This window comes from Pteropus alecto, unplaced genomic scaffold (assembly GCF_000325575.1).
Source record: "Pteropus alecto unplaced genomic scaffold, ASM32557v1 scaffold44, whole genome shotgun sequence".
Taxonomy (NCBI): domain Eukaryota; kingdom Metazoa; phylum Chordata; class Mammalia; order Chiroptera; family Pteropodidae; genus Pteropus; species Pteropus alecto.
The window spans coordinates 4,736,317-4,763,117 of NW_006436812.1; the positions used below are offsets into that span (position 1 = coordinate 4,736,317).

The 26,801-nt window shown below is 49.0% G+C and overlaps 1 protein-coding gene and 1 pseudogene across 6 annotated transcripts; one reads left to right on the forward strand and one right to left on the reverse strand.

The window, feature by feature from the left end:
* Positions 1-3,250: 3,250 nt before the first annotated feature.
* Positions 3,251-26,801, reverse strand: FLYWCH1 (FLYWCH-type zinc finger 1). Of its 6 annotated transcripts, XM_015591128.2 has the most exons (11): positions 26,639-26,801; positions 24,535-24,651; positions 15,698-15,794; positions 14,481-14,911; positions 13,774-14,232; positions 12,349-12,780; positions 11,943-12,206; positions 8,546-8,809; positions 7,277-7,549; positions 6,305-6,377; positions 3,251-4,381 (listed from the first exon to the last, which is right to left on the reverse strand). In XM_015591128.2, the coding sequence occupies exons 4-11, from the start codon at positions 14,812-14,814 to the stop codon at positions 4,342-4,344; spliced, it is 2,139 nt and encodes a 712-aa protein (XP_015446614.1). In that variant the 5' UTR covers positions 14,815-14,911; positions 15,698-15,794; positions 24,535-24,651; positions 26,639-26,801; the 3' UTR covers positions 3,251-4,341. The 6 variants fall into 6 exon arrangements, with proteins under 6 accessions (XP_015446614.1, XP_015446615.1, XP_015446616.1 ...); XM_015591129.2 differs by lacking the exon at positions 15,698-15,794 and having other exon boundaries at positions 13,774-14,229; XM_015591130.2 differs by lacking the exon at positions 15,698-15,794 and having other exon boundaries at positions 3,251-4,377.
* On the forward strand, positions 10,596-10,714 carry LOC112481679 (annotated as a pseudogene).

Here is a 26,801-nt window from a genome sequence, read left to right on the forward strand (position 1 = left end):
CCCTTCACAGGTCCTGACGCCTCTGACCTGACTGTGGAAGTGCCACGCCCTGCCCCCGCACCCTCGAAAGAGGCGGGAATGGTGGACGCTTAGTCCGGGACAGGCACTGGCAGCTGGTGTCTGGAGAAGAAGGCAGCTGCGTCCCTGATCCCAGCCTGTCCCCCTTCTCTTTCCACTCTTCTCCCTAGGATCCCCCCAGCCCAGGCTCGCCGGAGCCATCGCCGCGCGGTGGAATTCCCCCAACGGTGCCCCCCCACCTGGAGAGGGAGGGGGAGGGGAGCAGGCCCAGGCAGGCGTGGGGGGAAATTCCCCGCCCCCTACCCCTGGGCCCGACTCCTCCGAGTCCTCTGATCTCCCAGTGCCGCCCGCCGGCTGCCCCCAGGGCTTGGGGGTAGGCCAGCGCAGGTGCGTGGGAGGGCGGGGGCGGGGGCCAGGGAGGAGCTGGGTGGTGGCCGGGGGCCCAGAGCGGCCCTGCCCCGCCCCGATCCCTTGCCCCTCAGTTCAGCCTCCCCACTCTTCACCAGACCTACACCAGGCTGTCCAGCCTGAGAGGACTGGTTTTTGCCCTCTCAGTACCCACTACACAAGATGCGGGGTGCAGGCAGGATTCTAGAAAGGCTGAGGTGCCGCTGATGGTGATGAGTCCTGTGGAGACTTGGAAATTAGTGCCTCACACCCAGGTTCTTGGGTCCAGGAGTGGGTGGCGCACAGGGAAGCTTTCAAAGGAGGCGGGCTTGATGAGCCGCCTCCTGCGGGAGCCCAGTCAACAGCCAGACTGGCCTCAGCTCCCCTCCGTTTCCTGGCCCCACCCAGCACTTGACTGGTAACTGGTGACTGGGTAGCCACCCCTTGACCTGGTCCCCTTCTCTGTCTGTTCAAGAGCAACAAGGTTGTGAAGGCTCCAGGGGCATTGTCCCAGGCTCTGGCTCACAGAGAGTACCACAGAGAGTATCTAAGGCCTGGGTGATGGGGTGCATGGCAAGCCTCACCTCTCACAGTCACAGCCTGCCAAGGAAAAGGTAAGATGGGGGACAGGGACAACCAGGACCCTATGTGCAGAACAAAGGTCAGTGAGATGAGTGGAGGAGGAACTGGCCCCTTCTCTTGCTGGAGGGTGGACCAAAATGGATTGTCCATTTGGTCAACAGCACTTTGACCCCCCACTCTCCACTGCCTCAGTCTCCTGCATAGGGGGTGTCGGATGAGAGGGAGGTGCTCAGTTCCAGGACTCCAGCACTGAGATGAGGGGCATTGTCCCCACTGCAAGCTCCAGTCCCAGGTGGCTCATGGAACCTCTAAGCTTCCTTACTCCCTGCTGAAGGGCCCCAAAAGACTGGGGGTTTAAACAACGGAAATTTATTGTCTTATAGTCTGGAAGCTAGAAGTCCGAGATCAACATGCCAGTAAGCTTGGTTCCTTCTGAAAGCTGCCAGGGAGAATTTGTTCAATGCCTCTCAATTAGCTTTGGTGATTTGCTGGCCACCATTGGCATTCCTTGGCTTGCAGATGCATCACCCTGATCTCTACCTCCATCTTCACATGGTATTCTCCCTGTGTCTGTGTCCAAATTTCCCTTTTTTATAAGAATGTCACTCATATTGGATTAGGGCTCACCCTACTCCAGTATGCCCTCATCTTAACTAATTATATCTGCAATGACCTACTGAGTGAGTCGTGTGGTATGTGCATTCCATCTCAATAAAACTTATACTAAAAAAGAAAGAACTAGGCACGGTGGCACTGGTGGGCACTGACAACTGATGTGGTGGGGAAAGAACTAGGCACGGTGGCACTGGTGGGCACTGACAACTGATGTGGTAGGGACAGGCAAGGCAGTGTCAAAGACAGCTCTGGGTTTTTACTTGTGTGGTGGGACCATCAGATGAGGAGGAAAACAGGTAGAAACTCCCTTTTGCTGCCTGTGCCTGGTGCCCAGGGGACACCCAGGGCCAGGGCCCTGGAGGCAGCTGGACACACAGGTTTGGTTCCAGAAAGGAGGGCCAGGCTGGTGCTGCAGAGTGACAAACCATGAACCCTGAAAGTGGCTAGGCAGAAAAGGGCTGAGGTCGAGCCTCCAGAATACCAACCACCAGGCTTATAGGTTGGTGGGAGCAGAGGAGCCCTTGAGGGGGGCTGGGAGTGTAGGCATGGAGCAGGTGGGGAATCTAAAAGAGGGATCAAGGAGGGGGCGGTCAGCGCTAGAGATTGAGCTCTGAGAAGCACCTGCTGACTTTAGTGACAAGGAGGTCCTTAGTGCCACCCTGCAGAAGCTTTCTTGACAGAGGACATGGGGACAGAAGGCTGGGTTAGGGCCAGAAGGGGGAGTAGGGCCATGAGAAGCATTTCTGTGATGTTCACTTTACAACCTTAGGGACAAGGACTGGAGGCCTGAGCTCCTAGAGCTGGCCACTGCTACCATTTTAAAATTTGAGTTCTTTGTTGATACCTTTGCTAATCTTTGTGAACTTTTTATTTCAAATTTCATAATTGAGACATTGTTGCACGCTGTCATATAAAGGGGCTTAGATACCACCTGTGCCACATGGAGCAGATATAAAATAGGGTTTATTCAGGGAAACTAGCAGCAGAGTGGGAGCAGGGAAGGAGGGCACAGCCCCTCTAAGATGTTACTGTCTGCAGAGGGGCCAGCTTCCAAAAGAGGCATCCACCCCATGCACTTTGTTCTGTGACAGTGATGTGGCAGGGAACATCTCTTTGGCTCTGAAACTGTGGAGGAAGTGGACTTAGGAGGGGGACACTTCTGGAGTTCAGTGGCTGAGTGGCAGTGGGGCTACCCAAGGTGACAGCGTGTCCAAATTCATGTCTATTTGGGTATCCTCAATTCGAGCAACAAAGACCATCCATCTGTCCTCTAAGGTCAAAGCAGCTGCAGAGAAGAGAAACAGTATACCGGCCCTGCAAGGTGAATGTCCAGGAGGGAAGAAGCCTGCATCCTCCTCTGATTCTTCCCACCACGCCCTAACTTCTAGGTGCCTAGAGCCCAGCCAATGTGTTGGCCGTGGGACTTGGGACTAGGGAAGTTGTGGGCCCTGAAGAGGCCCCACAGAGGAGGCTGCAAAGCAGGTAGACAGTGCAGGCTCTGCAGGTGGCAATGCTGTGACTCAGTGCTTCTCACCAGGCACCTTAGGCCTGTGTAAGTTTCTCCTATTTTCAACCACGTGGCACTGGCATATATGGAGTGTGTGGCCAGCTGTTGTTGCACAAGGAATGTGGACACACACACCAGCTCTACGTGGTGAGATATAAAAGTTTTATTGGAGGAAATGGATAAGCTGAGGGACAGTAGGGCACACCTGAGGTGTCACTGTCCCATAGGTAGATGGCAGACTCTGTGGCCAGCTTGGCAGGAGGGAGCCTGTCATGTGCGCTTCCTCTGCAATTATAGGGTGGGGGCAAGGAGCCTTGCTGTTGAGGACGAGGCTTTGTTAGCAAGCAGCAGCCTCTGGAGTTCCTGGGGACATTAGCCTGCTTTTCTTGGACCTGTTAGGCAAGCTCTCTGCCGTACTACCAGACTAGAGAAAGGGATGTGCCTCCACTGCCTTCTGGGTCTGCCTCTCCTTGTGATCCAGGACACGGCTGGCCTCAGCTAGGTAGAATCTGCTCAGTGTGGCTTCCTGCAGACATCTGGACTGGCTCTCATTGCCAGAACCGACACCTGCTGTGAGGATCATGGACACTGGGTTTAATTTAAGTTGGAAAACAGTGAGGGACAGAAAGTCGAAGAGTGTAGTGGGGCCTCTGGTTTGACCTGCTCTGTTTCTGTAAGGGATGGCCATGCCCCAGCAGCAGGTGGCCAAGGGGCACAAAGGCCCACCTAGCATCTGTCCAGAAAACACGTGGGCTACTGGAGCTACGTAGAGCAGCTCAGCTCAGCTACAAGAAACAGGAACTTCCCAAGCGTGCTTTGGCCAAAGCAGGGCCATACCCAACTGGAAAGTCCTTTGGCAAAGTCGTGTGCTCTGAAAATGGAAAGGTGTTTGTGGCTCAGGGTGGCAGAGCAGGGAAGAGTGACTTTGAGAAAAGATGCTTCTTCAGTTCTTTCAGAAGTCAGGCCTTCTCCACATCACGCACACCTGCAAGCCGCCAGCTCCCAGTGCTCTTTTTCGCTTTGCCCGCACAAAGACATCATCAGGGTATTCCTCCTGGGAGGCCTCTTGAGGAAGTGCAAAGGTCGTCGATGCTTTTGAAAGAGTGAAAGAGAGATTTTGTCCAGCAGCAGCTAACCAGGTGGGAAGCACTGGGATCTCATATGGACACAGAGCATCCTTGCTGCTAGTAACACACAAGGTTCCTTTGCTGGAGTTGGAGAGGAGATTGGCCTCACTGGGACTCGCTGTTGGGTTTTATGTCTTTGACCTTCCTGATTACAAAGAAACACATATTCAGTATAAAAATCCAAACATGATGGAAATAGATAACATAGGAAGTTAAGGATTCCTGTAATCCTTTTCTCTAGAGAAAACCATCAAACAGATCATTTTTAATATACACATATAGATACATCATATCAATTCCTTTAAAATGTGAGATTGTTCCATTGCTATATAATTTGAGAATTTCCAGCTTCCTACACTAGCAAATCCTGGGAGGAAATACCAACATGCCTGAGAAGTCCCATCTCCTGCTCTGGAAGTTGCTGGGCTTTTTCAAGATTCTTTGTCAAGAAACACAGTGTCCTCCTGTATTACTGTGATGGGTTTAGAAAATGTTTGCAAATTCCTTGATACTTCTCCTTCCAAGTGGAAGAACCTAAGTCCTCTCCCTTGAGTGTGAGCTGAACGTGGTGACTGGCTTCTGATGAACAGAGTAAAGTAGGAGGAAGGGGTGTGACATTGGTCATAAAGTCATTGTGGATTCCTTCCTTTTATTTTTAAAATTGCTTTATTGAGCTGTAATTCACATACCATATGGTTAGCCCATATAAAGTGTAGTATATTCACAGAGTTGTGCAAACATCACCGCAAGCCCTTTAAAAACATTTTCACTACCCTAAAGTCCTCCCCTTCCTCTTATATTTTTGGGAAAAGTTTGAGAAGAATCAGTGTTAATTCTTCTTTAAATGTTTGGTAGAAGTCACCAATGAAGTCATTCATCTGGGCCTGGGCTTTTTTTTTTTTTTTTTTTGGTAGGAAGTTTTAAAATTACTAATTCAATTTCTTATAATAGATCTATTCAGATTTTCTATTTTTTCTTGAATCAGTTTTGGTAGCTTGTCTTCCTGGGAATTTTTTTACTTAGATAAATGCATCTAAGTTATCTAAGTTACCTAATGGCATCGTTCATAGTACTCCTTTATAAACTTTTTTTTTTCCTGTGGGGTAGGTAGTAATGTTCAATCTTCCAGTCTTGATTTTAATAATTTGAGTCTTCTTTATTTTTAAAAAATATTTTTGGTTCAATCTAACTAAAGGTTTGTCAATTTTATTGATCCTTTCCAAAAACCAACTTTCGATGTTATTAATTTTCTCTATTTGACTAATTTCTATTCTTATTTTTATCATTTCCTTCCTTCTACTTGCTTTAGTTTACTTTTCTCTTTTTGTAGTATCTTAACATGTAAGTTTAAGTTATTGGTTTGAGATCTTTTTTCTTTTTTTAATGTAAATATTTACAGATATAAATTTCCCTCTAAGTGCTGCTTGGCTGCATCCCCTAAGTTTTGGTATGCTGTCTCCATTTTGTTCATTTCAAAGTGTTTTCTAATTTCCCTTGTAATTTCTTCTTTGAGTCATTGGTTATTTAGGAGAGTGTTGTTTAATTTTCACATTTTCATGAGTTTCCCAAATTTCTTTCTCTCACTGCTTTCCGGTTTCATTTCACTGTGGTCAGATAATACACCCTGTATGATTTCAGTCTTTTAAATTTACGGAGTCTTGTTTCGTGGCTGAGATATGGTCTGTCCTGGAGAATGTTTCATATGTGCTTGAGAAGAATGGACTCTGCTATTGTTGGCCATTTCCTTGTTCTATTCTCTCTCTCTCGGATCACTCATTTTGGAAGAAGATAGCTGTCATGTTTGAGGACACTCAAGCAGCCCTAGGGAGGGGTCTATATGGTGAGGAACTAAGTCCTCCAGCCCACAGCCATGTGAGTGAATGGGCCACTCAAGCCTTCAGAAGACTATAGCCCAGCTGACATATTTTCTTCAATCTCATGAGAGACAGAATCAGCCCAACCACTCCTTAAATCTTGACTCACATGGGAGACAGTAAATATTTGTCATTCCAAGCCACTAAGTTTTGGGGTTATTTGTGATGCATCATTAGATAACTAATACAATTACCCATTAATTTGCTGGCTTTCAGGAGAACAAGTTGTAAAGCACAGTTGAACTTTAGGCAGATGTTCTATATTTTCTGAGGAAAAAAATGGAAAACATGGATTAATAATTATTTTCTTGTTAGGGCTGCTAGAGCCAATGGCACACGCCTTGTAATGATGACCGCAAGGCCTCAAGGATAAAGAAAGCCAGGCAGAATGACACTGATTTGAAGAGTCTTTGGGACACCCTGAACTACCTGTGCCTGGTAAAATAAACTACTTGAGATCCTAAGAGTCAGTCTGCAGCCCTTGTCATCAAATATTGAGAATCAATCAGATATCAAAAATAATCTGCCTTTACCATGCCAAAGGCATCTCACAACTTCCACTTCCTGTTTAACCAAAACAGTGGCTTTCTCATGGAAATCTCCTTTTTTGTTTTAGGCAGAAATCAAGTTTCTTTTAGTTGTTTTATACAACTTAGATTCATGTTTGTATTTTATAAGATGTGGCCCTTAATATTTACATAAATTAATATGACGCCCACAGTACTTTCTAAAGACTGGTTTTATATTCTGTTTATGTGATGGGAACCTATTTCACTTCAATACAGTTATTATTTGCAAAACTTTACATGCGTGTGTGTGTGCATATGCACACACATTAGAACATTCTTTGGAGTGGTCTATTTTTTTAATCAGATTTTCAAAAGAGACTACAACCTATAAAAAGTTAAGACCTCTTAGAATAAAAGAAAGAGAAAACAGTAGTTTGTTTTTAAGGATGAGACAGATTTAGGTGGGTTTAGGTTTGTTTTAGAAGGAGCCAGTAGAGAGGACAGATAGAAAACTCTGGAAAGTCAGAAAGGCCAGGGCACAAAACTCTCCAGATGGTGCCTGTCCCCCAAGGTGTCTGAACCATGGACTGGCTGAGACCAAGATCCCCACAGTCCTTTTGTACCCCACTGCTGCGCCCCATTCCCGTCTGTCTGTACCTGGGTCTTCCTGCCGGGCTGTGCTGGGGAGCCGCTCCCGCTGCCTCAGGGCCTCCAGGCCTGCCAGGTCGGGCAGGTGGCAGTGGCTGCGCATCACGGTCACCTGCTGGCCTTGGGTGATGGCCCGGCTGCGGCAGCCCAGCCGGGACTGGTCACGGCACATCCAGTACACCTTCTCGCCTGCGGCTTTCTCCTTTCGGTAGAGGAAGGACTCGTATACCAGGAACTTCCCCCCAAGGGAAGTCCTAAGAAACTCCAGAGGCTGGAGGGTTCCTGGAGGAAATGCGACCCATGAGTAGGGTACCTGGGCCAGGCCTTGGAAGCAAGGGCTGGAGCCTGGGTGCCAGGGGATAGATGCTGTTTTCTTTGTCCTACCAGCCTGCCCCAGCCAGGAAGCTGTATTATCCCTGCCCCCATCACCACAAGGATTCACTCCGGTCACTGCCCTCACCCCGCCTGTGCTGCAGGGCCCTGAGGACTAAAGCTCAAGTCGCCAGCCCAGGGACCACAGCCCTGACACCCTCGAGTGCAGAACGGCTGTCTCTAAGGGATCAGGTGCTGCCGAGGGAGGTTGGCCCTTCAGCCACCCAAACCCTGAGTTTCCTGCAGGCCTCTCCTGACTTGGCTGGGACTCCTTGCTTGCTGGCAAATGCCCAAGGGCAGGTGCTGGGCTAGAACATTCTGGGAAGCCCATGGCTGGTCTGGACCTTTTGCATCAGGGGCCTTCTAGCTACCTGTCCACCCTCCCCTTGGCCAGCTGGCAACCAAACAACTCTCTCTCGAGACTTTTAAGAACCTTAACTAGAAGGCCATGCAATATTGGGGTTGCAGTGACCAGAGAGAACTGGGGGGTAGGATGGGGAGGGAGAGAGGAGATAGAAGGAAACAGATACAAGACATACCCAGGGAGGGGAGAGAAAGGGTCCCCAAGGTAGGTACATTGCCCCATAAATGGGTGCTGAGCACTTCCTGTAGCTGCCGATAATGCCACCCCCATTCCCACCCCCTTTTCTCCAGTGGTCTGAGTGGGTTTCTCCCGCTGACAGCCCATCCCAGACTGGGACCAGCACCCTGAGTGTGGAGCTCAGACATAGCCTCTGCTCTCAGGGAGCTTACAGCCCAGGCAGACAGACCAATGGGCAAGGCTGGACCCCACTGGAAATGAATCATGGGTAGAAGGTCTTAGCAGGCAGCCTCCAGCCTGTGTTCTGGGGCTGGCCCAGGGGGACTGACAGGGAACAGGGAGACCAGGATCCAGCCTGCCCATACCTGAGCCTTCCCTCTGGGCTGGGCTGGGGAACTGCTCGCGCTGCCTCAGGGCTTCCAGGCCCCCAAGGTCAGGTGGGTGGCAATGCCTACGCATCACCATCACCCGCTGTCCCTGAGTGATGGCCCGGCTGCGGCAGCCCATGCGGGCCTGGTCCCTGCACGTCCAGTACACCTTCTCACCAGCAGCCTTCTCCCGCCTGTAGAGGAAAGACTCGTGTACCAGGAAGCTGCCCCCTAGGGGGGTCTTCAGGAACTCAGGGCCTCCTGGGGAGAAACGGAGGAGGTAGTTAGGGGTAGGAGAGCCTGGAGCCCAGGCCTTGGAGCAGAACAGTGAGGTGCGTAGGGGTCTTGTTCTTAAAGCCAGAGCAGCAAGGCTCCTGGAGTGACCCCCTGCTGGCCCCACCCCCACACTGCAGCCACTTCCTTAAAGTGAGCCAGCCGTGGAGCCCAGGACACAGACCCTCCCCCAGCTCCAAACCCAGCCTGGCCTCAGCTCCTGGCCTCTCCTGAGCTTGGCAGGGAAGAGAGGCAGGAGACTGGTGAGATGGAGTCCTCTGAAGGCAGAGGGCTGTTCCTCCACCTCATGGTACCTTTGAAGGGAACGTCTTTGCTATATCCGCTTGCTTATCCCAGGTTCCTACAACAGGGTACATACGCACAGGGCTGTGTGGTCCCTGCTGAGTCGGAGAAATAAGTGATGGCCCCTCTGGGGGACAAGCAATCAAAAGTTAAATGGGTGTTATGTTAGGTGTATTGTGAGCAGCTGGCAGCGAGCTGCAGAAGTGTGGACTCCCCTGGGAGCCAGGCTAGAAAGGGATTTGACCTGAGGGCAGCAGGAGGAGGCAAGCAGTGGCATGGGTCACATCTTGGATGTGTTGAGAGGGCAGTGGCCACATCCTTCTGCCCAGAGGACCCCCTTCCCTCTGTCCAGGCACAGGGACCACACAGAGGAGCTGGAGACAGACTGAGAAGTCTGTCGGTGCAGTGGACAGCAGCAGAAACCATGGGGTTGAGACCGTCCTGGAGCGAGTGGGGGTCAGGTGAGGGTATCTGGCTGTAGAATCCAGCTAGGTGACCTTGTGACATATTTCTGCTCCTCTTGAACCCAATGAAAATGTCCCCTTAGGAATGATGAAGGCACAGAGCACCAGGCCAGAAAATTTGGAATAAGGAGGAGACAACAGCATAGCAAGAGATGCTGACAGAATGGTAGAGGCTGGCGGGGAGGTTGTGGGGAGGGCTTGTGGTCACAGATTTGGCAAACGACCCTGGAGGGGAAGCCATTGAGGACAGTGGAGTCCAGTAGCTGAGTCTGGGAGGCCAGAGGTCTCTCTGAAGGCGGGGTCCAGGGCAACCCTACACAGGGGGCCTAGATGTGGGTTGTTTGTATGAAGTGCAATGAGATAAGGATGTCTGTACCTGGGGGAGGAGAAAGTGGAAATCTGTATCCGGAAAGTGACACTTCTTGCTCATTTTCCTTCCGGCAGCCAGGCTTAGACCACTGTGGAAGGTTTCTCCTGTGCGCTCTGACCAGCCCAGGGACTCAGACATGGCCCTAAAACTCCAAGCCAACACCCATCACATGCATAGGATCGGTCTTCAGAAAGCTGTGGGTCATTCCAGAACAGAGACCAAACAACCATGGAAGAAGGATTTATAACCTGGAGCTCCACCAACAGCCATGTCTCCATCATCAAGACACCTTCAGACACCCATGATCTCAACAGTGTGGCCTCCAGGGACTCAGGGAGTGAGGAGAGGAGGGACTTTGCAAGACAAGAGGGTAAACCAAGCAAGAGAAAGAGAGGCCCAGAGACATGGGTTCCAGCCAGGGGACCTTGGGGAGATGGGGAGGCAGGAGCAAAGCCTGGAGCTGTCGTCTGCTGGGTTGACTTGACGTATGAGGAAGAGAAGCGATGGGCACACGGAACTCCAGGCTGAGCCAGCGGCTGCTGTACTGCCCAGAAAACAAAGAGCTGTGTGAGGAGGAAACAAGTGCAGTGTATTCCCGGCTCAGCCATGAGCAGATTTTTGTAATAAAACAAAAATAGTCTACAGCCATGCCACCCTGAACAAGCCTGATCCCGTCTGATCTTGGAAGCTAAGCAGGGTCAGGCCTGGTTAGTACTTGGATGGGAGACCACCTAGGAAGACCAGATGTTGTAGGCATAAAAAATAAATAAGGGATTGTAAGATGACAAGGTCCTTGCAATCTGTGAGGTCAACCAAGGGTTGCCTCGCCTAAAATAAAAAACAAACAAACGAACGAACAAACTTTGGTAATTGCATTAAGAAGATGGAGGCAGTGTGTAATAACTGAATCCTTACTTTCATCGGAAGTCAACAAGAGATTAAGGAACCAGTTGACGGCAGTAGAAGCATGTTTTAAGAAATAGGGGCAGCAGCTACCCTAAGAAACAAGGGAAGGAGCTCAGAGTGGTTATTCGGGGTGGGAGTTGGGGGTGAGGACAGGGCGGAGCCACCACGTGCCTTATGGTTTTATCTCCATGTACTCAGAAGTTACATGGAAATGGAATAAAGAGAGTCAGAAGGAAATAAAATCAGAGATCTCAAGTTTGAGAGAACTTTAGGGCCAAAAAGGGTCTAAAGGTGACTCAGATGACTCCAAAAATTGTAGGACTGGGCCCCCCTGAAGGAGAGGCAGGTGTCTCATGGACATGAATGAAGAGCCGGGTAAGTAGAGAAGACTGGGCTGAAGCTGCTTTTCTTAGCAAGATGAGAACAGGGACATTTATGTTCTTGTGACTTTGAGAGTCCAAACATCAGGCCCTGTGGGGCTGACCAAGTGGACAAAGATGAAAAGAGAGGGGATGTGACCTTCGTCAGGGTTCCCCAAGGGACGATGATAGATATTCATGGAGAAGAGCTGGAGGAGAGAAGTAGTTAGTTGACCACCTGAAAATATCACCCTCTGTCCTTTAACCACTTGGTGTGTAGGGTGTGCTTGTTCCTAGGCACTGTATTATCTACTAACACTGTAAAAATGAGAAAATGCCATATGCAATTCACTTTCTCTATAACTCCTATAAATTCTTAAGAAAAACAAGGAAGAAGGAGGAGGAGGACAGGGAGCCTGGGATGATCAAGTGCTGCAGAGATTTCCGGGCAGCTCGGGCTGGTCTGAGCAGAAAAGTGAGGATCACCATCTGAGTGAGGGGGACCAGCCTATTCTGGAGTCCAGTCCGGGAATGTGGTGAGGTGGGTGAGGAAGGGGTGAGGGAAGGGAAGAGCAAGAGGAGAGAGGGCTGAATCTCCTCCCAGAGTGCTCCCAGTAAGGAAGAGGCGGGTGTTGCTGGGGAGTATGGGGGGTCAAGAGGGAAAGACTGACTGGCTGTCTGGATCTCCTCCTATCCCTGAGGCCCACTCGCCGTCCTACCTGAACTTCCCCACTGGGCTGTACCAGGGCGTCTCTCCCGCTGCCTCAGGGCCTCCAGGCCCCCAAGGTCGGGTGGGTGGCAGTGGCCACGCATCACGGTCACCCGCTGGCCCTGGGTGATGGCTCGGCTGCGGCAGCCCATGCGGGCCTGGTCCCGGCACGTCCAGTACACCTTCTCGCCAGCAGCCTTCTCCCGCCTGTAGAGGAAGGACTCGTGCACCAGGAAGCTGCCCCCCAGGGGGGTCCTCAGGAACTCAGGTCCTCCTGGGGAGAAAGGGGGAGGTGGTTGGAAGAGGGGAAGCTGGGCTAGCACTAATGCCACCCCCTCCTACCTCCCCACCCTCAGGAAGACTTGAGTTCCTTTCCCCTAGCTCCCCCCTGTGGCCAGTGGGGATGGAAGACTCACCCAGCTCCTTGTCCTGGTCCTCAGCAGGGGATCCCTGTAGGGCCTGGGGCTTTGCATGCTTTCTGGGCCTGGCCCTGGTAAGAGTCAGGGTGCCGGGCCCCCTGTGGTAGAGCAGACTGTCCACACCTCGGAGCAGCTTGTCCACTTGGCCCCCAGGGCCGCCTGGCCTGGCCTTCAGTGTCTCCATGGCCTTTTCCTGCTGCCGCCGGGCCTGCAGGCCCTCCACATCAGGTGAGTGGCAATGGCCACGCATCACAGTCACCCGTGTGCCCTGGGTGATAGCCCGGCTGCGGCAGCCATGCAATGCATGATCCCGGCACGTCCAGTATACTTTGTCCCCCACGGCCTTCTCCCGCTTGTATAGGAATGACTCATGTACCAGGAAGCTGCCCCCATAACAGGTCCTCAGGAACTCCAGGGACGGGCATTCTCCTGGAAAAGGAACCAGGCAGCGAAGGGGAGGAGGCCAGGAGGTAAGGCCAGTGAAGCACGTGGTCAAGCATGTACGTTACTGAATGCGTCCCCCTGACCCCGCGACCCAAGCGGGAGGTGCGGTATCACTCCTGAGGGTCAGTGAGGAGGCCACGTCCAAAGTCACATACCTGGAAGGGCCAGGCTGGCTCTGACTCCACAGCCTATGCACTCAGTCACTCCTGGTCATACTTTTTCTTAGGGTTTGTTTAAAAATCTTATTTAATTTTAGAGTAATACATGCACATACCATAAAATACAAATGGTACCAAAAGATACACAGGGTAAAGTAAGTCCCTCTCCCTCACCCTGCCCCAGTAGCTGCCTTAAATCCTTCAGCCTTGAGTCCTTGAATCCTTTCCGGGTCAGAAGGCAACAAATGCCTTTGGGACCAAGCCCACCTCCTAGTTACTGGTAACAAAAACTGCAGGAAGATTCAAAGATTTCATCTACTGGTTACTCAGCACCACCACATGCTGGGCCAGTGCTCAGCACTTCCCAGGAGTCACATGCCGAATCTCCCTGACATCTAGGCTATCACCCATCTTAGGACAAAGTGCCTGAAACTCTAGAAGTTCAGCAAACGTTCTGAAGCTACCCAGCTACGTGAGGTTGGGCTGGAACTTGAACCTGAGAGCCAAAGCTGAAGACTCTCCCACGAGGCCAAACTCCCCAAACTTCATGGGTTACCAGAATTACATGGAGCCTGTTAAAACTCATGTTTCCGAGCCCCATACTGGATCCTGCTGCATCAAAGAATTCCAGAAGGACCTGGAACCACTGGTTCAGGAGCTCTAGTTCTAATCTATGGGCTTAATGATTACTGGGACACCTTGATAGTCTTAAAGTCATTTTGACTTCAAGCACATTTAAAAAATCATTTCTCTTTGGGTACAGAAAAGGGTCTGAAGGTTCCTTCCTGTCCCAGAGTGGAGCGGGGTTGGGGGCACTCACCAATCCCCAGTGTTGGGCGTTTCTTGGGAGGCAATCTTAGCAGTGACAGGGCTCGCAGCCCCTCATCCTCCTCTGGGGCTGGCTTGCTCAGCACCAGCCCAGGGGCGGGCTCTGGCTCCTCTGGGCACAGCCATGGGCCCACCCCGAGTGGCTCCTCCACTCTGTCTCCAGGGCCATCAGGACCCCCCAAGCCTTCCGGCAGGGCTGGGCTCGGCAGCTTCTGTCTTTGGCGACGGGCCTCTAGGCCCTTCTCATCAGGTGGGTGGCAGTGGTCCCGCATCACTGTGGCTCGCGGGCCTCGGGTGATGGCCCGGCCCCGGCAGCCCAGCTCGGTGTGCTCTCGGCACTTCCAGTACACCTTGTCCCCCACGGCCTTCTCCTGTTTGTACAGGAAGGACTCAAGCACCAGGAGGCGGCCCCCAAATGGGGTCCTCAGGAACTCCAGGGGTGTGGGGGCTGCTGAGGGCAAGGAGAGGGCTGGGTTAGCTGACGTGGAGCAAACTTGAGGCCAGAGATATGGACGGGAACGATGGGGGTGCACAGGGATGAGGATCATCATATCGGCCTAGGACAGGGTCAAAATTAGAGATAAGGAGGCTTGGCTCAGAGCAGGCATAGGATAGCCAAGGTCACCCCATTGGAAAGGGGAGTGTGTGGGGGCCCGAGTGTGAGCATGCAGGGCCAGGGACAGCAGGCCCGGAACTCACCTGTGTCTGGCTTGTTGCGTTTCTGCTCAGGGGCCTGGGGGCTTGGCTGGACTGCCCCTCCCTGCTCCTCTGCTGGCAGGATCTGGAGGGTCCTGGCCAGGGTGTCAGGGCCAGACATCTCCAGGGACATGACACAGTGCACTCCTTTGGGCTGAGCGCCCACCCCATTCCCATTCTCAGTAGAGGTCGTTAGCAGGACCAGATTAGAGAATTCCTTGGGCTTCGTGGGGGCTGTGGGGACCACATCTGTGCCTGTCTCAGGGGACTCAGGGGACGGCTCCTGGCCGGCCTTCACGCTCTCACCCTCCTGCTCGCTGGGCTCAGGCAGGGGCATTCTGGGACCAACGGCCTGTCTCCCAGGCCACGTTCAGGCACCAGCGGATAAGGTCTCCTCCTTGCTGGCAAGGAACTTGGCAATCTAGGGCTCTGTCCTAAGAGAGGAGGCAAAACTCTGTCAGTGGAGAAGCCTTGGGGTCTGGGGCTCAGGAAAATAGATCTGGGGTGCAGGTTGGGCAGTCAGGGCCCTAGGCTAGGACCTCAAAAGAGCTAGAGAACCCTGGGCTGGTGCTTCTGCTCAGCCGGTTCCTCTCTTGGTGGCCTTGGGTATGTTATCTCCCCCATCAAAACCTCACTTTCCCTGAGCATAAAATGTGCTAAATACAGGGCTCTTGGTGGGGAGGACTATTGGGGGACTGAGGTACTGATAATTGTTAGTTACTACAAACCAGGGCCCATAGGTGCTGAGCACGGGGCAAGTGTTTCATGGGTTTTACCATTTAACCTTCCAGCTCCATGTTATGACAGTTTATCATTCTTATTGACCCAGTTTACAGATAAGGACACTGAGGTACGTAGGGGCGACCAACACAACCGTGAAGTGACAGCTGGGAGTCCAGTCCAAGTGAACCCAGAGCCCATCCCCACATGACACCTGGTGTACATGGTCCAGGATAACAGTCACTGGTGCTCTTGAGCACCAAGCATCCAAGACAGGCACCGGGGACATGAGCTGAGGTCACTGACCGTCCTAGAATGCCTGGTGCCCTTTACTCTGACATTCTGCAGACCACAGAGGGAAAGCTTGGCCCTAGGAGGTGAGATTCTCGATTCATGTCTAGATCTGGCCCTCATCCCAGGCCATGGGTTCCAGGCCACCACTCCTCACCCCACCCTACCCACAGCATCAGGAGATGCTAGGGCCCCATGAGGGCAGCGACCTTGTGCCTGAGCTGGTCCTGGTGCTGCCTCAGCAGGATGGGGACAGGGCCGTAGAGGTATCTGGAGAATCCTCCATCACTGAGGGCTTCCCAGCTTCTGGATTGGAGAAGCAGAAAGGATGGACTATGGGGGCCAGGCTGGCCTGGAAACCTGTGCCCAGGGGCATCAGTGCAGTGTGGTCTTTCTGTCTTCTTGAGGGATTAGTCAGTGGGCAGGGATGAGGATCTTTGTGGTCTTTCCCAGCTCTCAGTAATAGCCCAGAAACAAGACTGCAGGCTCCCCTCACATTTCAGTCTCCCCACTGGGAGCTGTCACTCCCGGTCTCAAGTTATGCAGTTCCAAATTCCTCCTGGTTCCCCATTCCTTCTTGCAAGTTTCCTGGTCTGGGGCCCACATTCAGATCACCAAGGCCTGGTCAGGCCATTCGCGGGGCCCACGCATCCCCGACAGCGTCCCCAGTAGCACACACTCGCCCAGCCTTGGGCAGCAGGGAAGCCCAGTCTTGAGGGTCGAGAGCCAAGGAAATCCATTAGGTACCAGGACATCTGGCTGGGAGCCCCCGCCTGTCCTTCTGCGTCATCCCCCTAACCCCAGTTCAGCTCCCGGACAAGCCAACCTCTGCTCCACCCGTTCGGTCCTTCCTGGCCCTGCCCACCTAGCCCCACAGGGCGATGTGGCAGGGCAGGGGCACGGGGGACGTGGGGACCCGCAGAAGCAAGACATCCTGAGGCCTCCGGGGGCAGAATGGCTGGGTGCAGGAAAGGGTTAGGGCTGAAGGCCCACAGGCCGCTCCCCACAATGATTGGCCCTAGCGCAAGTCCCTCCACCTGCGGCCCGCCCCTCTACCTCCCAGGCTCAGCGATCCCAGGACTCAAGGAAGCCGCGATCTCCAACCCCTTGTCCTTTCCAACCCCGTGTCCTCCCCACGCCCGGCGAGCTGCCTGCTCTCCTGCCTTCCCCACGGCTTCCACCGACTGGGTGCAAAAGGGCACAAAGAAGCCGCCCTCCCTTCCTCAGAAGGCCTTTCAGATAACTCAGGCCACCCAAGGCGGTGCAGTCAGTATCCAGCCAGCATGCACATTTCTACAGGTCCATGACCAGCGGGGAGGCAGCATGGAAAAGAACCGCCCGCATTTCCGTGGAACTGTACTCGGAGTCAGGGGGCCCGGAGTCATGGGACCCCAAGTCAGGAGACACTGCCGATCCTTTCAACTAAAATTGCTGTTTAAATTCAAGACCATGTGCCTAAAAGGATATGGGAAAAGTTCCAATGAAAGACTCTGAACTATGACTGACCACTGTATGGAAATGCCTGGGTATTGCAATGAACTAGAATCTGGATTCCCTTGACAGTTCCCATTCTTATCCATTAAAGTGCCTTAAAGTGTAGATTGTTTAATGACTAAATTCTCCCTTAAAGTAAACAGGTGCCTTTGCACTGTGGTCTTGAATGTGGACTGGCCTTCAGCTCAGGTTGGTCACTTGCTGTGTGACTTGTTAAGTGTGACAGAAACACGCTGTGGGGGCTTGGAAGTTCTTGACCTCCTGGGATATGGCCTGGAGACTGTGTGGGAACAAAGCTGTATGAGAGGTCACATGCAGGGGACAGAAGCACTGCCGGGCATGGAGGAAGACCAGCAGACCCTCCAGCTGTTTGTAGCCACATGAAGCAGCCCAAGGAAACCAGTAGAGGAACAGTGAAGCCATCCCATGGAATCCTGATCAATAATAAACTACTGTTGATTTAAGCCAGTAAGATTGGGGATCATTTGTTACACAGCAGTAACTGTTCTTCTTGGCAAGTGACTGCACCTCGTGGGTTTTGGCTTTTTGATGGTTGAAATAATGCTCATGGTTGTGAAATATTCAACATCAAAGTGCTTTTGAACTCCAGGTGCCATGGTACACAAACGTTAAATCCCTTAGACAATCATGTTTAAAGGACTAATAATCCAGTGAGACGAACAAAAACATTAAGTATAAAGGACAGAAAATGAGAATTATGTTTAAACAGTCTGTAACATGAAATAAGCCGGTCACAGAAGGGTAAATGCTGAATGATTCCACTTACATGATGGAGCTAGAGTGATCAAATTCATAGAGACAGAAAGTCAGATGGTGGTTGCCAGGTGTTGTGGGGAAAGAGGTGGGGAGTTGTATAATGAGCACAGAGTGTCAGTTTAAGTTGATGAAAAGATGGATGGTGGTGATGTTTGCACAACAATGTGAATGTACTTAATTCCACTGAACTGTATACTTAAAAAATGATTAAAGTTGTAGATTTTTGTGTATATTTTGCCACACGTGCAAAAAATAATCTGTAACGAACTATACGTAGTAATGTCCCATTGACCTAACATCATCGGTGAAGGAAGTTCTCCAAAAACATGCAGATTTCTGATTAACTAAAGTTATCTCTCCATGATTCGGAATTCTACAATTTTTATCTGATTCACAATTTATCCATTGGGGGTAGATATCTTCGTAAGCTCTTACCACTCTTCACTGTCTGAATAAAGAGGGCATACATATTTTATCCTGATTTGGAAAATGAAGTGTCCCTATCCATTTCCTTTAACCTAAGGGGGCCCTTTCTCCACAATTCATGTCCTGCTCTCTCTGGTTGTCAAACCCCTCTGCCTCTGCTGGTTCTTTGCATTTGGACTATCAGGGTTCTTAGGTCTCCCATATCCTAAAACAAAACCTCACAAAAGCCCCTTTCCCTTAATAGTTCAACTTTGCAATAGCAGCCAATACCCCTTCCTTCTCATCCTAGCCTTCTGGCCAGCTGGCCCTCAACTCTGCAGACACCATTCTCCTCTCTGGACACCATGCAGGCTTAGCACTGGCTTGGCGGTCGGTCCATAAACCATCTTCTCCCTCCGAAACACCTGCTCAGGCTTGTATGTAGTCTATCTGTACTATGGCATTTCTTCAGCAACAGAAAGGAATGAAGTTCTGACACACGTTACAATGTGGATGAATCGTGAAAACATGATGCTGAGTGAAAGAAGTCAGTCACGAAAGTCACATATTGTATGACTCATTCATATGAAACATCCAAAACAGGCAAATCCGTAAGAGACAGAAAACAGATTAGTGGTTGCACAGGCCTGGGGAGGAGATTAACGAGTGATACTAAGGGGTGTGGGGTTCTTTTTGGCGTAATGAAAATGTAAAATTGTAGTGATGGTTGCACAACTCTGTGACTACACTAAAAACATTGAATTATTCATTTTAGATAGTGGAATTGTATCATATGTGAATCATATCCCAATAAAGCTGTTTTTAAAGAATCCTTCATAGATATGACTCAGGTTTGCAGGGTCACTTGCATGACAACCAGTTTTCTACACCATAAACAGGCTTCTCACTCCTGGGCTTGCTTTCCTCATCAAAGGAGAGGAGTGGCATGAGTTATATAATGAAATATTTTGTAAGTTGCTAATATTGTATTGTAAAAACTATATAGAAAACACTTTTAAAGTGTTAAGAACAAAATACTAATAAATCGCTCATAATTCTGCCACTCAAACGCAAAGCTATTTCCATTCTTATATTCGTGCCTTTAACATACACTTTATTTTCTGTTGTACACACATTGTGTTCAATATGTTGTTTACTATTTTATTCTACGTTAGAGTGGGAAGTCCAGACCCGCAGAGCAGAGGGAGCCCTTGTAAAGGACTAAAGCATTATGAAATGTAGACCCATAGCAGTTAGGAAAACACAATCTAAACCCTCAGCAGCAATACTCTAGAAGAACACAAGATGGCGATGTTGCTCCTTAAAATGAATATACTGCGCATTCTTGGTATAAATTAAATGTACTGCACAATGTTTCCAAAACAAGAATTTGGGAGTTTGAACATGTCACAAAAATAATTCAAGAATTCCAAAAATCTTTGTATTTACAAAACTTATTAGCTAGAAAGCAGAATCCATTTAAATTCATCAAAGACTATCTCTTCTAAGTTAAGGTTTTTGTTTGTTTGTGTTTTTTAAAAACCGAAGTATTACATGGACATTGACACTATACCTGGCCTTCAATCCACTTTTCTTCTATCTCTTCTTGACTTCAATTATATTTTTTATTTATTGACTAACTTTATTTTATATATTCATGACTTAAAAATACCTTAAATAACTAGGAAGAAATATCTCGAAATGTTAAAAGTAGTAAAGTAGTGATTTATTTTTTCCTTACATTTCTTCTGTTTTTTCAAAATTGTTTACAATGTTTATAAACTCTTTTTATAGTGGGAAAATATTAAATACTTTAAAGATAAGCTGTTTCTCCTCGCTTGGTAATTTTTCTTTAACTCTGTAACTCTCAGAAAAAGCAATGAATATTCCTACATGACATGATGTCATACAAGAAAATAAAAAGTAATGTAAACAAAAGAACAGAGAAATGAATAAAAATCAAGTATATTAAAATCCCTGTTGAGGGACTTGTATAGCCTCAAAGATATTTGCCCTGAGGTATTTACTAACTACAAAGGGAAAGATAGTAACTTGACAGTGGATAAATCCTGCAGACACCCGGTTAAGTGATCAAGGTCAACTTCACCAGTAAACAAACCCACTAACTTCATGACCTCCTTGATAAGAGGCACCGAGAAGGACACCATCATCTCTGTGATATTCTTGCCCAAACCGTGCACTTCCATTCTAATCTAAGCCACATGGAAGAACAGTCTACAAAACAACTGACCGGGGCACTTCAAAACTGTCAAGGTCATCAAGGACAAGGAAAAACTGGGGACCTGTCACAGACTGGAGGAGCCTAAGGAGGCACAACATTTAAATGCAATGTGGGATCCCAGAATAGAAAAAGGATGCTAAGGGAAAAGCTGGTGAGATCCGAGTAAGATTAATAGTTTAGGTTAATAATATTGTACTGATGTTTATTTCTTGGATTTAATCACTGTACAATGTTAGGTAAGATGTTGACATTCAGGAAAACTGGGTATATGGGAATTCTTTGTACTATTTTAGCAATATTTTAAAAAGTTTAAAATTAACTAAAAATAAAAGGTTTTTGAAAACCTAAGTTTCAAACTTATAGACACAATGGAAGTTGACAGAGAAAATTAGTGACTCAGAGACATCCTGAGTGGGAGTGAGAGAGAGAGGGAGTGAAGAGAAAAAGAGAGAGAATACTGTGTTTTTGGTCCTCCGGCTGGGACCTTAGCTGGGAACAAAAATCCTATGACATCAGCCACACCTTCAGTACGATAACCCAATAATCTCACTTTCAAGTGTTACCATCATCCCCTGCTCTGCTTCTGGGGAAACTGAGGCTCGGGGTCTGAAGTGAGTGGTCCAAGACCACACAGCTAGTGAGAGCCAGGACTTAAACCCAGGCTCAGTCGGTTCAGAGCTAATTGGCCATCTCCCTTTGCCCTGAGCAGCCGAGGCTTAAAGAGAAAAATGCCAGTTACAGAAGGAATGCACAGAAGACATACACAAAGCTGCGGTCAGGCCTTCAGAGTAAGTTGTCAGCTTTACTGATGCATCCTTTCAGACCAGCTATTTTGTAGTTTATCATAGTGGCTTCCAGAAGATCTGGCCAATGGGAGGCACCGTGGGAGACTGGAGGGTAGAGGAAGGAGGGTGTCCCTGCAGTTACCTGCCTGGCGTGGCCCCACCAGTGCTGTCTGCTCCAGCGTGGCAGGGTCCCCAGCCTGCTGTCCTAGATCCCCAGCCTTGCTGTGGTGGCAGCATCTAGCCACTGCTAATCTCTGGGGTGCTCACCATTCCATTTTTGGCTTCTCAGCTCTTCCACCCCCAGGAAGAGTAATGAAATTCCCAGTTGAAATCTTAGTTTCTGTCGACCGATACAACCTTCGAGAGTCAAAAGGACCAAATAGCAGCTATGTGCCCGGCACTACTCTAAGGACTTTGCGTGCATTATTTCATTTTATCTTCCAAATAGCCTCATCAGTTAGAGTCTACTGTTATTTCATATTACAGAGGAGGAATCTAAGGCTTAATCTTAGGTCCCCTAGGCTAAGAGCCAGGTCGATAAAGAACAGAGTCGACATTCAAACCTCCTGGGTTTCCTTTCAGGGCCTAAACTTTTAAAATAAGTTAAAACAGTTCTGACTATAGGTATCGATGTAGAGGGTTAAGACTGGCGGTTCTCAGTCAGGGTTAGTTGCCCCTCAGGAAACATTTGGCAGTGTCCGGAGACATTCTTGGTTGTCACAGCTAGGGGGATGGGGCATACTGCCAGCATCTGGTGGGTGGGGCCAAGGAGTCTGCTCAACATTCCACAGTGCCCAGGGCAGCTTACTGCCGCCGTCCCCACCTCTTGTGACCGGCATTTAAAAAATGAAATAGAAAGAGTGCATCTATGAGGATAATTACAGTTTTCACAAAACTTTTATTTCAATTATTTGTATGCGTAATTCTGGTCTCCATAAGAATTACCCCATAGCGCTTGATAAATGTGTAGGTACCTGTGTTAGGTAGTTAGGCAGGCATAAGTGACAGGAGCGAAGGCTCAGCTCTGCAACTATAGAAACCTCCCTTGAAGACCTTCCTTAAAGATCTCCCAGGGACACCTCTCATTTTATGGGTATGAATTACCCTAAATCCTAAGGCACAAAGGTTGTAAAAGCTGCCGGCTAAACCAGCCACAAATGCATGAGCAGAAAGTACTACCCCAACCTGCTCATAACCTCAGCCTCGTTATATCATCATTATAATATCATGCTTATGCCTGGAAGTTCATGAATCTAATTATAACAGACTGAATTCTAGGTAAGCTCATGCGCAGTAGGCAAAGGGTTACACAGCAGTCAAGTGTCAGTTAAGGTGACCTCACATGCCAATCATATAGGACCGCCCTTGTAACCTATCATCATAGCCCAAATAAAAACAGACTTTCTCACTTCTGTGCTGTTACAGCTGTGTCTCCACTGAAAACCTGCTCCTCCCTGGGAGTGTACGTTAACCTCTATCTTTTCACCTCCCAAATCCCACAGGGCTGTAGCCTTCCTTAGCATGGCCTGTCTCCTTCTCAAACGTACTTTCAATACATCTTATTTTTTCTAATTCTCGGTGACCTGTAATTCTTTACTATGTCAGTGGGAAAGAACCAAGGACTCCCTTCACGCCACTGGGGCAATGCCAGATTTCACATGACCCCATGCAGTAACACCTGGATTTCACATTCAAAATTCTGGAGAGGGATTCAAGAATCTGGATTTTTAACAACTATCCCATGAAGCTCTGGTACTGGTGGACCATGGACTATGCTTTGAGAAACACTGGAACAGGTGGTGTCCTTGAGAAATAGGTGACCCACAACTAAGTGACCAACTTAAAAGGGATCTGAGGTTTTCATTATGCTGGGCCCCACACGAAATGTTTTACATGCATTATCTCATTTAAATCTGTCACACTGTACAGGTTCCCTTGTTAATGTGTTAAACAAAATCATTAACATCTGTTTATTTTATATCTGTGGGGGAATCATGAATTCATCTTTTTTTGAAATGATCCTTTAACAATTTACCAAGTTTCAGACACCTTGGGGTATTTGGGGGATATCAAGAAGAGAGGAACTTGCCCAAATTTATAAGCAGTACAGGTGAAATTTGGTGGAGAGAATTTCCTCAGCATGGCTTTGGTACCTCAAGAGAGCAAATATCAGACTTTTAAAAATCTGGTCTGAGATTCCTTATGAAGACTTCCAGTAAAGCAAACTTAAGAAGGTCTATATGTGAATTAACATACTTGCTGCATCTATACAAATAATCAGGCCAACTCTAATGACACCAGCCTTATTTCATGATCAAAAATATCCTTCACTGAGATTATAAGACTGTAGGAAAATTTGTTCTTCAATGGAAACTATGCATTCTCTAAAACACATCCTTCCAGGTTATATGATTCTAGCCTTTCATTGCCTTTGAGCTATTTTTACAATTCTGTCCATTGTAGAGAATAATGAGAACTAAGAACTGAGAACAATAAGAAATAATCTAGTCCATAGACAATAAATTCTCTCTCTCTAGGTAAATACAGCCATGTAAATGATTCTTCCCACTGTGGAAAAAGCCAGTTTTATCTCCATCGGCACAATCATTTCCATTTTCCTGATCTATGCTCTTTTAGAATCTTCTTTGGGTTCTATTGCAAACTGGTTGTGAAATCTTACTGGTTCCTTGATTAATGAGTTGAGTGAAAGCCTTTACACATGTTCATTTTATACCTGTATGAAAGAGTTTTATTTCTTTCGTTTTGGTCTAAAGCTCTGCTTTTCAAATTGCCCTGGTCATTGGTCCCATCATCTTTGGGTTCCAGTCAGCAATTTAAAAAATTACATAGCCTATACCAATCTGCATTGCATATAATAAAAGTATTATCATATGAAACTTTTATTTGTTATATATGTATATTTATTCTACGTGGGTTTAAATTTTTTACTTTGCAAGGTCATTGTTTTGAGGTAAATACTTGGGCTCTAATGTGTTTACTCTGTAACATTCAATTTTTACTCAGTAAAGACTAATTGAGTGTCTGGAGTGTTTTTAAGTCAGGCAGATGTAAAGAGAAAGTTCAAAGGCTTCACAGTTTATGGTTCATCACTCTCTTATCCTCTTTCCCCTCCCCCATAGTTGAGGTACAGAGCAATTTGAGACTGCCTGCTCTGATAGTGCTCTCCTGCTGGTGGTCACAACAGTGTAAACCCAATACCCAACACACGCAATATTATGAACTGTTAGGCACCTCTCAGACACCCTGGGGTCCAAGCCCTGATCAATAAGGTCTTCGAAAGCAGAGCCTGGCTTGGCAGCTGATGGCGGATCAACAGAATTACCTTCATACATGAGAGCAACAACCACCATTGTCAGCTGCCAACGTTCAGGTCCTTACAGCTGGCTTGCTGGATGGGAGACCTGGGGCAAATCTCATCACTTCTCCGGGCTGGTTTTACCTGTGAAATAGGAAAAGTGGCAATTGAGATACTGTATGTGAAATTCTTCTATAAACTGTAAATCATCACACAAGAACAATGAATTTTTTGTCCAGGCTCTAACAGGGGTCCTGAATAGTGGAAGGGGAGGAGAGAAGGGTATCGATGTTTGAAAAAACTCCTGAATGATTTCAACTGCTATCCCCTCCCCTCCCCCACTATTGAGCTATGTGGGTTATAGGTACACACTGACTGGCCCATGAACCCTCCTGTGATTATATGCATAGTCTCTGAGTGTGAATACAGGCCTTATTTCCCAGAGAGCTTGAAGGTGGCAGTAATAAAGATTAAGAACTGCTATTCTAAAGCAGGGCTTCTCAACCTCAGCATTTTGTATCAGATAACTTTTTGTTGTGGGGCCTGTCCCGTGCCATGAAGGATGTTTAGCAGCATTTATGGCCTCTGCCTGCTAGATGCCAGGAGCACCCCCCTCCCCAAGTCCTGACAACCAACATTGTGAATGTCTCCTGAGAACCACTGCTCCAAAACAACTTAGAGATGCACAGGCTACAGAAAGGGAAATTCCAGCCAACAGCCCTCCCCACCTCCAAACCCCCAATTCCCCATCAGAATCTTAGCTACTTTTACTCCTTCCTTATCAGGCCTAATGTGTCCTCAAATCTCATTCTCGCTACCTGATCTGGCCATCTTCCATGCCTTCCACTGCACACCACCTCAGGGCTTTGATCCCCACTGCCTCCCCACTGTCTTCCCCTCTAGCTTCTGGACCTCTCAGTTCTCCCTATGCAGCAGTGCAGTGCCGGCAGGTAAATCTTCCTAAAGCTCAACTTTAATAATTTTTCTCTCCAACCATAATCATCTCTATTTCTGTTATAAATGCTCCACAGTCTAACTCCAACCTCACACACTATCTCTTTCCCCAGTCTGACTAGGAGCTTTTGGAAGAGGAACAAGAGAAACCTGATTGAATCAAACCAGAAAATTCAAATCAAGTCCGGGAAATGGTTTTGGTCTTGAAATGTAGACATGTCAAAATAATAAAATATACCCTTTTTAAGATTACACATGATTCTCTGATTATATTGGAGCTCAGCATCCTCCAAAGGCAAGGAGTAAAGGAAGCAAAGGACAGATGGTTAAAGCAAGGCTTTCCAACCATGGTTACACACCCATTAGCTCTTGAAATCAATTTCATGGGTTAGCAATAGTCCTTTGGAGTGGAAAGAACAGAACAGAACAGAACAGAACAGAACGGAACAGAACAGAACTGAAGTAGAGTACTTCGGGCTGCATCATGTGAGGTTAGGGTAATAGCTCCCTTTAAACTTATCTCTCAGCAATCTATATCTACAGGCACAGAGTTTGCACGTAAAACGTTTCTCAATGTAAGTTGAAATAAAAAGTTTGAAAGCCACAGCGGACAATCTACATAATCAGAAGTGGAAGGAGGGGTGTAACAACAGTAAAAAGTGCAAGGTCACTAGGACCTCCAGAACCACAAAGATGGGAAGAGGCTGCGCTGGGTGCCAGGGTGGGGGCAGTACGCGGTGAGGCGGATACCGCCAGGGAGACAGGCGAATGTAGAATTCCTTGATTTGGGGTGTCAGAGTTCGGTCCCAGAGTCGGGTTGGTTGGGGGAAGGAGAGGCGAAGAGAAAGGAGAATCCCGGTGAAGGACAGGAGGTGGTCTGAGCGCCGGGACGCAGAGCCTAGGGACACCCCTCCCCGCAGCATCAGCAGCCCTTGGGGACCCCCAAGAGAGCCCGGCCGGGGGCGCGTCCACGCCATTGGACCTGGACCCTCCTGGACCCGCTGGGGCCCGTCCTCACCGGGCACCAGCCGGGCGGCGACTGCAGCGGGGCCCTCCCTCTCTGGCGACTGAACCGCGGCAGGTCCTTTGGCTTCCAACGCTACAGCCGCAGGCATCAACCTCGCGCACCAGGCCCCGCAGGTTATCGCAACCCTGGGGCCTGCTCCCCGCCCCTTACCTGCCCTCTTGGGAGCGAGCCCCGTGCTCGCGCGCTCCGTCTCGTGGGTCGTCGGGAGCGCGCGCCACCGCGTTGGAGAGCCGGCCTCCAGGCACGCCTAGGCTGGCTCCTGTTGGGCATGCGCAGCAAAGCCCATTTTGGTGGGGCTTACTCGGCCTCTCCG

Excerpts from the sequence above, each read along its gene's own strand:
- FLYWCH1 (XM_006913916.3), bottom strand. The coding sequence starts at position 14,814 with ATGCCCCTGCCTGAGCCCAGCGAGCAGGAGGGTGAGAGCGTGAAGGCC. Across the intron at positions 12,781-13,773 it reads ACGCCCAACACTGGGGATTG|GAGAATGCCCGTCCCTGGAG; the intron begins GTGAGTGCCCCC and ends TTCCTTTTCCAG. Across the intron at positions 8,810-11,942 it reads AGCCCAGTGGGGAAGTTCAG|GAGGCCCTGAGTTCCTGAAG; the intron begins GTAGGACGGCGA and ends GTTTCTCCCCAG.